General features: G+C 40.7%; 1 protein-coding gene across 3 annotated transcripts in view; it reads left to right on the top strand.

The window, feature by feature from the left end:
• Nucleotides 1–2,696: 2,696 nt before the first annotated feature.
• Nucleotides 2,697–10,908, top strand: part of FNBP4 (formin binding protein 4) — a 35,648-nt gene continuing 27,436 nt past the window's right edge. For 2 of the 3 annotated variants that reach the window (XM_040639102.1, XM_040639101.1), the window contains exons 1-6: nucleotides 2,697–3,040; nucleotides 4,031–4,123; nucleotides 7,383–7,519; nucleotides 8,285–8,471; nucleotides 10,329–10,476; nucleotides 10,604–10,724. In XM_040639102.1, the coding sequence (XP_040495036.1) occupies nucleotides 2,812–3,040; nucleotides 4,031–4,123; nucleotides 7,383–7,519; nucleotides 8,285–8,471; nucleotides 10,329–10,476; nucleotides 10,604–10,724 (915 nt within the window). In that variant the 5' untranslated portion in view covers nucleotides 2,697–2,811. The remainder of the gene's footprint in view (nucleotides 3,041–4,030; nucleotides 4,124–7,382; nucleotides 7,520–8,284; nucleotides 8,472–10,328; nucleotides 10,477–10,603; nucleotides 10,725–10,908) is intronic. The other variant, XM_040639103.1, reaches the window with a different exon arrangement.

Here is a 10,908-nt window from a genome sequence, read left to right as displayed (position 1 = left end):
CCTGCTTCTTCCTCTCCCACTCTCCCTGCTTGTGTTCCCTCTCTTGCTATCTCTCTCTGTCAAATGAATAAAAATCTTTTTAAAAATATAAATAAATAAATACTCATGAAAAAAATAGTAATAATAGTTACTATATAATGATTCCTTATTTTGTTCGTGGTACAAGGCAAAGATCTTAAAACTATGATCTAATTTAAACTTCACAACAACCCTATGAATACTGTTACTGGCACATTTTACAGTTCTGAAACAAGTTTACGGTTGTTAAGAAACCTGGCCCAGCAATCACATCTGGAAGGCGCGGAAGCTGTTTTAAACCCAGACATTTGGCTTCAGAACTCCTATGTACAACTACTATGTTCCAATGCCTCTTCCCTCAAGAAATAAGTCAGAAAACTGCAAAGAGCTCCAAAACAGCAAATTCTCCCACTTTTAGCTGCTAATTTTTCAGAAATCTTGGGAGTCTAAACTCAGGACACTAATCCAGATATTTCTCCCATAGACAAGAAAAGAACTCTTGCTACTTATTTCAAGTCTGTATATAGTCATGCACTATATTCATTCAAAAATTGAGTGCTTATGTTCCAGAAAGTGCATTTCATAAGCAGGGAACAAAATGGACAAGTCACTGTTTTTATGGCTTTTGCATCCCCAAACTGGCTGGGATTCATTCTTAAGAGCATGCAACTTTTGATCTTGGGGTTGTGAGTTTAAGCCCCACGTTGAGTGTAGACATTATTTTAAAAAGTAAACTTAAGGGACACCCGGGTGGCGCAGTTAAGCGTCTGATTCTTGGTATCGGCTCAGGTCCCGATCTCAGGGTCATGAGATTGAGTCCCAAGTCAGGATCTGAGCTCAATGCTGAGTCTCCTTGAGATTCTCCCTCCCTTTCTGCCCCTCCCGTGTCCTCTCTCTCTAAAATAAGTAAATATTTTATTTGACAGAGAGAAAGAGAGAGCCAGAGAGCACAAGTGGCGGGGGGGGGGGGGGGCAGACAGCAGAGGGAGAAGAAGAAGCAGGCTCCCCGATGAGCAGGGAGCCGGATTCTAAAGGGCTCCATCCCAGGACAGTAGGATCATGACCTGAGCAGAAGGCAGATGCTTAACCAACTGAGCCACCCGGAATCCCCAAATAAATAAATCTTAAAACAAAACAAAGCAATTTGGGGGCACCTGGTGGCTTAGTCCATAGAGGATACGACTTGTGATCTCTGGGTGGTGGTAAGTTCTCTTGATCTCAGGGTTGTAAATTCAAGCCCCACTTGGGTGTAGAGATTACTTAAAAAATAAAATCTTAATGGGGCGCCTTTGTGTCTCAGTCGGTTAAGCATCTGCCTTCGGCTCCAGTCATGATCCCTGCTCATCAGCGAGCCTGCTTCTCCCTCTCCTCCCCACTGCTCTTTCTATCTCCGTCTCTCTCAAATAAATAAAATCTTTTTAAAAATCTTTAAAAAAAAACAATTTGAGGGATCATCTACACATTATGGATGTTATCTACCATATAAGGTTGTGGTGAGAATAAAATACACTTATATTTGGGTGGGTTTTTTTTTCTTCAAGATTTTATTTATTTTGAGAGAGAGAAGAAAGTGAGCACGAACAGGGGGAGGAGCAGATGGAGAGGGAGATGCTGACTCCCTGCTAAGCAGGGAACCTGATGTGGGGCTGGATCCCAGGACCCTCGGATCATGACCTCAAGCCAAAGGCAGACCCTTAACAACACTGAGCCACCCAGGCACACCTACAGTTGTACTTGTAAAGCGCTCAGACAGTGCCTCACACATAGTAAGTGCTCAATAAATGTTAGGTATTATTCTAGCAAGAACCGAGTGGCTGGGGATATAAAAATAAATACCACTCAATTTCTTAAGATCAACCGAGAAGGAAAGGGATATAACGGATATAACGGTAGGATGTCAAGCACTAGGGAGGGGCTCAGCGATGAAATACAAGGTTGAGAGATAATGCCTGCTCTGGGTCCTGAGGAATGGAGAGTTTTGCCATGTGATACTGTATTCCAGCTGGTGTTCAACTGGCTGCCTCCAGAGGAGGGAAGAAGGGGACAGGGAGGGGAGAATTCTAAAGGAAGATAACGCTAATAAAGCAGGTTGAGAATATCAATGGGCTAGATTGGGTAAGCTCCTGTATCACATCGAAACAATTTAGGATTTTTCCTCGTATGCAGTACGATGTCTAGTGATTTTTTTTCAGCTGATAAGCAACCCAATAGGAGACATCAAATTTGTGCTCTAAGAAAAAACCTACAAAAGCATAAAAGACCCACTATTTTATTTAGTGTTCAACAGCATACCCAAAGTAAGCCACAATAATCAGGACAAAACTCTGGGAAAAGAAGCACAGTTTCCCAAAGGCCAAAAAAAAAAACCAACCCAAAAACGAACGGCCAACCGAGAATAGGAGCAAGATGGAGGACGAGGGGATAAAGAAAAGACTCCGCAAAAGACGCATGGGTGGAGTCCGACGTAATGGAAAGTCATTCTAACATAGGCCCTTCCGCGCTATTGGCCTGACTCTCACCCTTTTTCCTTCTCCATTGGCTATTGCCTCCTTCAATGGATCAAAGTAGCCAATCGCCTAGCACCGTAGGTAAAGCCCGCCCTTTCTCCCTGTGGGGAGTAGCCAGAATAGCGTGAAGGACCAAAGGCGCTTGCGCGGGCGCGCGCTCCGCCGGTTAAAATCAGATTCTCTCAGGAGGCGGTATCGCGGTGCATGAATATTGATTACGCAGCGCCGCGCGGAGCGCCCGCCCCTCTCGGCTGGCCGACGCTCGCGGCTTGCGCTCGGGCTCGCGATGGGGAAGAAGTCCCGGGCGGTACCCGGCCGCAGGCCCATCCTGCAGCTCTCGCCGCCGGGGCCTCGAAGCAACACGCCGGGCAGGGATCCGGAGCCGGAACCCGACACGGAACCGGACTCGACGGTGGCGGCGCCTAGCCAAACAGCTCCGGCGGCGCCACGGACGACAACAACCACGGTGACTACTGCCGCCGCGGCCCCGGACGACTCGCCTTCAGAAGGTAAAGGTGCGCGAGGCCCCGATACTTAGGTGGGGCGTCCGAAACTCGAGCTCGGGGCTTGCGGCCTACGGCAGGGCCGCGGGAGGAAGAGAAACCCGGGCGGGCGGGCTTCCTCCGCATCCGAGGCCTGCTGCGTGGGGCCCGAGGGGAGGACCACTGTGGGCCCCAGGGCGGCGGAAGGGGCCGGCGGCGGCGCTATGCGCGCCCGCCCGACTGACTGATGGAGAGGCGCCATCTCTGGTGCAGGGCTTGGCCTGGCCTCCCGAGTCTCCTCGACGTGCACGTTTGGCTTTGCATAACTTACGGGATATTTGTGAAAGTACGAGCTTCTCGTCCGAGGCCTCGTGACCAGGAGCCTGGCCTTTAACACACGTCATGTGCTTTTCCCTTCGTTTTTGTTGAAACCGAAAGGGACCCTTTAGAAGTGAGCAAACCCATTTTATTATGCCAGCCAAAGCGAACGTAACCCCAAATTGGCAGGTATCCCCAGGATTCCTGCAGAAGTGGAACTGGTGGGTTCCCAAGTACTTGTTTGTGCCCAGAATGGTACTTGGATTAAGAGTAACTGTTCAGCGCTGCTACGGGGGCCACATGCCCGAGAAGCCGCGACCGTTTCAGGCGCTAAAAAATCTCGTTGGGTAGTTCATGCGGAGGGAAAAAAAATGCTATAGCTGTATTGTTGTAAAGGCCCAGTGGTAGCCCGGAAATTTATTGTGTATGTGTGTGTGTATTTTTAAATTTTTGCATTATTTCAGATGTGCTTTTACGTACCATAATCATATTCTTAATGTTAAAGTCACTAGTCACGTGGAAGAGGCTAGCTATGCTTGTTTATCATCTCCCGATTATTTGGGTCAGTGATGAATTTACACACCCTGCTTTCATATTGATGAAATTTAGACTTGGAAGGTCAAATCGAAGATTGTTTTGTCACCTGTAGTGTTTTCTCTGGTCCACCCGCACACTAGTTTTCTTTTGTTCCCTTTTTAAATCCAGATGAACAGGAAGTGGTGGTGGAGGTTCCCAAAGTTGTTCAGAATCCTCCCAAACCAGTCATGACCACCAGACCTACAGCCGTTAAAGCAACAGGTACAATTTTTTTTTTTTCACGTTTTCTACAACGTCTTTCATTAGGATCAGATTGGGTTTGTATATAAGGTATTTTGTTGAATGCTTCAGTGTTGCTAACTTATATTTCTCCCATAAAGTGGACATTTAAAATTTTTGTATCTAAGGGCTTGCGGGTATACACACTTTAACCAAAGTAAAATTTGTTGTTGCTTTTTCTCTGTTCCCAAGATACTTTGTACTACTTTTCTTCTAATGCTATTTTGTAGTTTTCTGGCTCCCCAACTAGCTTGGTGTTCTTTAGAGACATAAAGGATGTCTTTTCATTCTGTGCATTTCTTTTCCAGCACAGTGCTTTGATTGGTACCTAGCGAATATTTATGGAACTGAAAATTGCTCTTATTAAGTATTTTTTAAGCATGAAGGAATATTCGGATATATAGGAAGTGCCAAGAATGTTAGTTTTTTCTATTCTTTATATATCTTGAAAGTTCAAAATATGTTTTGTACTTAATATCTTGTAACTGATAATAATCTTATTCTTTTCAGTTTGGAGTTCTCTCTGTGCTGTATGAATACACCTGAAATAATAGATGCTCATTCCTTTCTCCTCCCACTTGCCACTTCAAAAAAAGTTGTTAAAATATGTTTTTATAATATAGTAGAGCAAGCATATTTAATATTTTTATGCAGAAGAACATTGTGGTAATATGCATGTGAAATTCTCTAAGGAAAAATTCAGATTAGCCTCTGAAATTAGATCAATAGACTACTATGATATTTTTATCCTATTGATTGTTAATAGTTTCGATAACCAAAAGGATTAAAACTGTTCAGATGTTACAGTTATTAGAAATATGACACAGTTACTGTTTGAAACTTACAAGTGAGATATACACCTAAGAAATAATTTTCTACCTAATGTAGCTATTTGATTTCCAGATTGTGCTTATTGATGTTTGAACAGTTAGCACCCCTCTCAAAAAAAGACTGGTAAGGACTATGACTCTGAAGAATGTCCTTGCTTCCTCTGATTTTAAGTAGCAACAACATCTCAGTGGTAGTCTGGGGTAGGTCCCCTGAGGCTTTTGTTTATTTTATTTCTTAAATTAATTTTACATAATAATTATGACTTTATATTCAGTGTTACTCTAAATTCATGCCTGTTCCTTATCAATGGTGAACTAAATTTTCATGTGATTAGAACTTACATGCATTTCATGACTTGCTTTTATCTTGCTTTTATTCTTTTAGCATTACTTTCTGTCTCTTTAGCATTATTTCATGTAATCCTGTAATGGTCTGATTAATCATAAATTAATACTGCATTAGGTACTGTGCTGTAATTTGCTTTACCAGTCCCCTATTTGAGTTGTTTACAGCTTTCATTTATTTAAATACAGCTGCCAGAAGCTTTGTGTGAAAAAAATTTTTGAATTATTTTGGGGGTTATATTCTCAAAGATGGGATTATCTAGCTGAAAGAAACTAGAGTTTTGTGGGTCTTGGTATATGGAACCAGATTATTCTTAAGAAGTAATTTATGTTGTCTCTACAATATTAAGTATGCCTATTTCCCCAAAATATTGGGTTTAATCATTTTCATTTATTTGCTGTTTAATAGTCATTATGTTATTAGCTTGTAAGAGGTTTGATGTGTAAGCTCTGAGGTAAAGAAAAAAGGAATAGGTGGGGCCTTGGCTAAACCTATTGAGTCTAGGGAACTACCAACCCCGGCTTGGGGAATTTTGTATCAAAATTCCATGCAGCTCACCTGGTTGGAATCTTTTACCAAAGGATGTAGAATTAAAGGCTCATGAACTCGATGATTATATATATAATTGTCTGTAAGAAGTGTTTTTGTGTAAAAATATAAATTTCCCATCTTCCCCCCCCACCCCCCTAAAACATCAGTGCTGAACACTAAAGTGCATATTTTTTTCATACAGAAAGGCCTCTTTTTGTATTACTACCCTTACTAAGCTATAAGCTATTACCTTTTACTCAGAAAATCAGAAGAGTTGACTGACATGCCCCAAAACGATGAGAAATAAAATATTTGGTAACTGGAAAATGGAACATTGTCAGATGTCCACTTAAAAATCTTCCTAATCAGAGGTGCCTGGGTGGTGCAGTCGTTAAGCATCTGCCTTCGGCTCAGGGCGTGATCCCGGTTTTCTGGGATCGAGCCCCACATCAGGCTCTTCCGCTGGGAGCCTGCTTCTTCCTTTCCCACTCCCCCTGCATGTGTTCCCTCTCTTGCTGGCTGTCTCTGTCAAATAAATAAAATCTTAAAAAAAAAAAATCTTCCTAATCAGAAAAAATTAAAATTAAAAATTAAAAACATAAAAAAATAAAAATCTTCCTAACCAGTTTTAAATATTTTAGAAATTGGTATTTAATACAAGAACTTAGCTATATACTAAAAATAATGAAGGCAAGATTTATATGACTAAAGCAATGAATGTGAATTCCTATGACAAATGAAGCAATTTATCTCATTAATTAATTTATGGAATTATGATAAAACTATTTTACTTTTTGATAAATCTGTTCATTTACCAAATATTTATTGAGAACATAGAATGTTGCCAGGTACAGGGAAATTTAGTCTTACTGATAGCTGAAAAATTTAGTTGTAGTTTAACATTTAATGTACTTATTATAATGAAATAATCTATAAGAAGAATATATATGTTTGCTTAACCATAACATTAGAGTGGCCACAGGTAGTACAAAAGGAAATGGCATACATAGCAGCCATCACAGAGGCCATACCTGATACCTCTTGAGTTTGAGGAAGACATTGATGATTAGTTGCCGCATTTGTGTTGTTTTGATTCTAGCACTTTGAATTCCATTATGATTTGTTGCTTCTTGTTTGAGGAAAAATCATTCAAGAAGATTTTTAGTTTTAAAAAATCTTTTTGTTTCATGTACCAAACCCTAATTGGCTTGCTTGTTTGAGATGGACACATAAAGCAACAAATTCTAAAATCAGATTTACCATGTGCTATTTTGACAGAGAGTATGTGGCTGATGATTGTGTATTTTGAGAAGGATATCAAGCAGCTGTGTGAATGAATTTATCAGCTCTAAGTGCATAATGTAATTTATACCTCTCTGTGATAGTTCAGTGATGATTTATTTTGAGGTTGTGCTCTAATCTGTAAGTAAAGTAAATGTAAACTCTGAAGAACCATGTCATATTTTTTTCTTGAGTACTTCCTGGGGCATACTGGCGTTGTTGTTATTAACATTGTTTACTGTTTTGTTTCTAGGAGGTCTGTGCCTGCTTGGTGCATATGCTGACAGTGATGATGATGAGAGTGATGTTTCAGAAAAACCAGCACAGTCTAAAGAGGCAAATGGAAACCAGTCAGCTGATATTGATAGTACATTGGCCAACTTCCTAGCGGTTAGTGGTGCTTTTGTTTGGGTTTTTAGTTATTGAAGCCACTTTGGGACCTGGATCTCAAGTAGTTAGCCTACTTTTTTGTCAGGCTTGGTGTTCTCCCCCCCTCCCTTCTTATCCCCTTCCATCCTGTTCGTTAGTCCCTCCCCATTGCTCTCTTCTCTTCTCTTTTTGTAAAGGTTGTAAGGAGGAGAAAATGGAGAATTAAAAGGTTTGGGGAACTTTTAAGTAATTGGAAGATTCGAGAAGCTGAGAACAGATTGTGTAGAATTTTTTTTTTTAAGATTTTTTTTAAGGTTTTTTTTTTTTTTTTTTTTTTAAGATTTTATTTATTTATTTGACAGACACAGCCAGTGAGAGAGGGAACACAAGCAGGGGGAGTGGGAGAGGAAGAAGCAGGCTCCCAGCAGAGCAGGGAGCCTGATGCAGGGTTTGATCCCAGGACACTGGGATCACGCCTTGAGCCAAAGGCAGACGCTTAATGATTGAGCCACCCACGCGCCCCTAAGATTTTATTTCTTTGACAGAGAGAGAGAGCACAAGCAGGGGGATGGCAGGCAGAGGGAGAAGCAGGCTCCCCGCTGAGCAGGGAGCCCGATGTAGGGGCTCCATTCCAGGACCCTGGGATCATGACCTGAGTTGAAGGCAGATACCTAACTGACTGAGCCACCCAGGCACCCCTAGAATTTTTTTTTATGGTGTTTGTCATTTCTTCAGCTTTCTGGTTTTGAGGTTATTAATGCATTTGTTAATGTTTTCATTCTAAAGGAGATTGATGCTATAACAGCTCCTCAGCCTGCAGCTCCTGTAGGAGCTTCTGCTCCACCTCCAACTCCACCTCGACCAGAGCCAAAGGAATCAGCAACGTCTGCCCTTTCTTCTACTACTTCAAATGGAACGGACTCAACTCAGACTGCAGGGTGGCAGTATGATACTCAGTGTTCATTAGCAGGAGGTAAGTTTGATCCTTTGATTTTTTTAAAGAAATCTAAAGTGCAATCTTTAAAGGTGTTCTAGGCATTGACATTCCCAAAGATGAAAACCCCTATCCTTTAGCCCTAGACTTTAGGATTTTGGCCTATTAAGTACATTGTTTAGAATATGATAAGGAGGACTATTTTCTCTAAGAATTACTAGGATAATAATTGTATCTTTTGAAAAAAATTGGAAAAAATATTGCTCTTTTAAGCAGTTGCAGTTTATGCCAAGTGAATAATAAAAGCCATTATTTTAAAAATTCTTCTGGGGTTCAAGATACGTTTTTGGACTGTCAAACTGCTTTTTTAAGCCATGTGTGCAAAGAGGATTTGGGAAGGAGGAGTTGGACCCCCAGGGAACATTTGACAATGTCTGAAGACATTTTTGGTTGTCACAGTGGGGGGTGGGAAATTGTTAGTGCATCGAGTGGGTAAAATCTGAGATGCTAAACACCACGTAGGACTGCCCCCACCACATCAAAGAACTCTCCAGCCCAGATGTTAGCAGTGCTAATGTTGAGGAACCCTGTGTTAGATTGTTATGGCTTTAGAGCTGACTTGGGATATGAGATCAGAATTGTGGAGAAATTTGTGCCTTTTTTTTTTTTAATTTTTTAATTTTAATTCCAGTATAGCTAACACACAGTGTTATATTAGTTTCCAAGTGTACAGTAGAGTGATTTAGGAATTCTGTCCATCACTCTGTCCCCATCATAATAAGTTCACTCCTTAATCCCCATTACCTATTTACCTATCCCCACTCCCACCTCCCCTCTGGTAACCATCAGTTTGTTCTCTGTAGTTAAGAGTCTGTTTCTTGGTTTGTTTGTCTCTCCTTTTCTTCCCTTTGCTCATTTGTTTTGTTTCTTAAATTCCACGTGAGTGAAATCTTATGGTATTTGTCTTTCTCTGAGTGACTTATTTTGCTTTGCATTATACTCTCTAGCTCTGTGTTGTTAGAAGTGGCAAGATTTCATTCTTTTTTATGGCTGAATAATATTCCATTGTGTATATAGACCACCTTCTTTATCTATTGATGGACACTTGGGCTCTTTCCATAATTTGGCTATTATAAATAATGCTGCTATAAACATACGGGTGCGTATTATCCTTTCAAGTTAGTGTTTTTGTAGGCTTTGGGTAAATACCCAGTTGTGTGTTCACTAAATAATAGGGTAGTTCTATTTTTAATTTTTTGAGGAACCTCCATACTGTTTTCCACAGTGGCTGCACCAGTTTGTATTCCTACCAGCAGTGTAAGAGGGTGCTTTTTTCTCCACGTCCTCACCAACACCTGTTTCTTGTGATTTTGATTTTAGCCATTCTGACATGTGTCGGGTAATAACTTGTAGTTTCAATTTGCATTTATTTATGTGTCGTCCGTCTGTATGTCATCTTTGGAGAAATGTCTGTTCATGTCTTCTGCCTATTTTTAGTTGGATTATTTGGTTTTTGTTTGTTGTGGGGGTTTTTTTGTTTGTTTTTTAAGGATTTTATTTATTTGACAGAGAGAGACACGGGAAGAGAGAGAATGCTAGCAGGGGGAGTGGGAGAGGGAGAACAGGCTTCCCACTGAGCAGGGAGCCTGATGCGGGGCTTGGTCCCAAGACCCTGGGGTCATGATCTGAGCCGAAGGCAGACACTTAACAACTGAGCCACCCTGGCACCCCAGGATTATTTGGGTTTTGGGTGTTGAATTGAAGTTTTTTACATATTTTGGGTACTAACCCTTTATCAAATATGTCATTTGCAAATATCTTCCCCCATTCAGTAGGTCGTCTTTAGTTTTGTTGATGAGAAATTTGTGTTTTAAAATTTGTTTTATTTTCTTCTAGTTGGAATTGAGATGGGAGATTGGCAAGAAGTCTGGGATGAGAACACAGGATGCTATTATTATTGGAACACACAAACAAATGAGGTGACTTGGGAGTTACCCCAGTATCTTGCCACCCAGGTACAGGGATTACAACATTATCAGCCCAGGTAAGAATAGACTTGAAATTACCCAAGAAGGCAGTTAGAGTCTTATCCTTTGTTGATAATATTTGCCTTCTGTTTCTCTTGTTAAGTATGTGTGTGTCTATATATATTTGTTTTGTTTTGTTTTTAGTTCTGTAACAGGTGCTGAAGCTAATTTTGCAGTTAATACAGACGTGTATACTAAGGAGAAAAACGTTGCTGTTTCCAGTAGTAAAAGTGGACCAGTCATAGCCAAGCGAGAAGTTAAAAAGGTCAGTTTTACAATTTATCTCATTTGCTTATTTCAAATCTAAAGAATTTGACTGTTACTCTGGCACAGGTATAGACGCCTTCTGTTACTGTTTTACAACCAGTTGTGAAATAGGATAAATGCTGATTTCTTAAAGCTTTATTTAATCTAATGTTTATGTTTAATATGTTGCATTTATACCAGCT

Source organism: Ursus maritimus, unplaced genomic scaffold (genome assembly GCF_017311325.1).
Source record: "Ursus maritimus isolate PB19 unplaced genomic scaffold, ASM1731132v1 scaffold_23, whole genome shotgun sequence".
Taxonomy (NCBI): Eukaryota; Metazoa; Chordata; class Mammalia; order Carnivora; family Ursidae; genus Ursus; species Ursus maritimus.
This window is presented reverse-complemented; position numbering and strand designations above follow the sequence as displayed.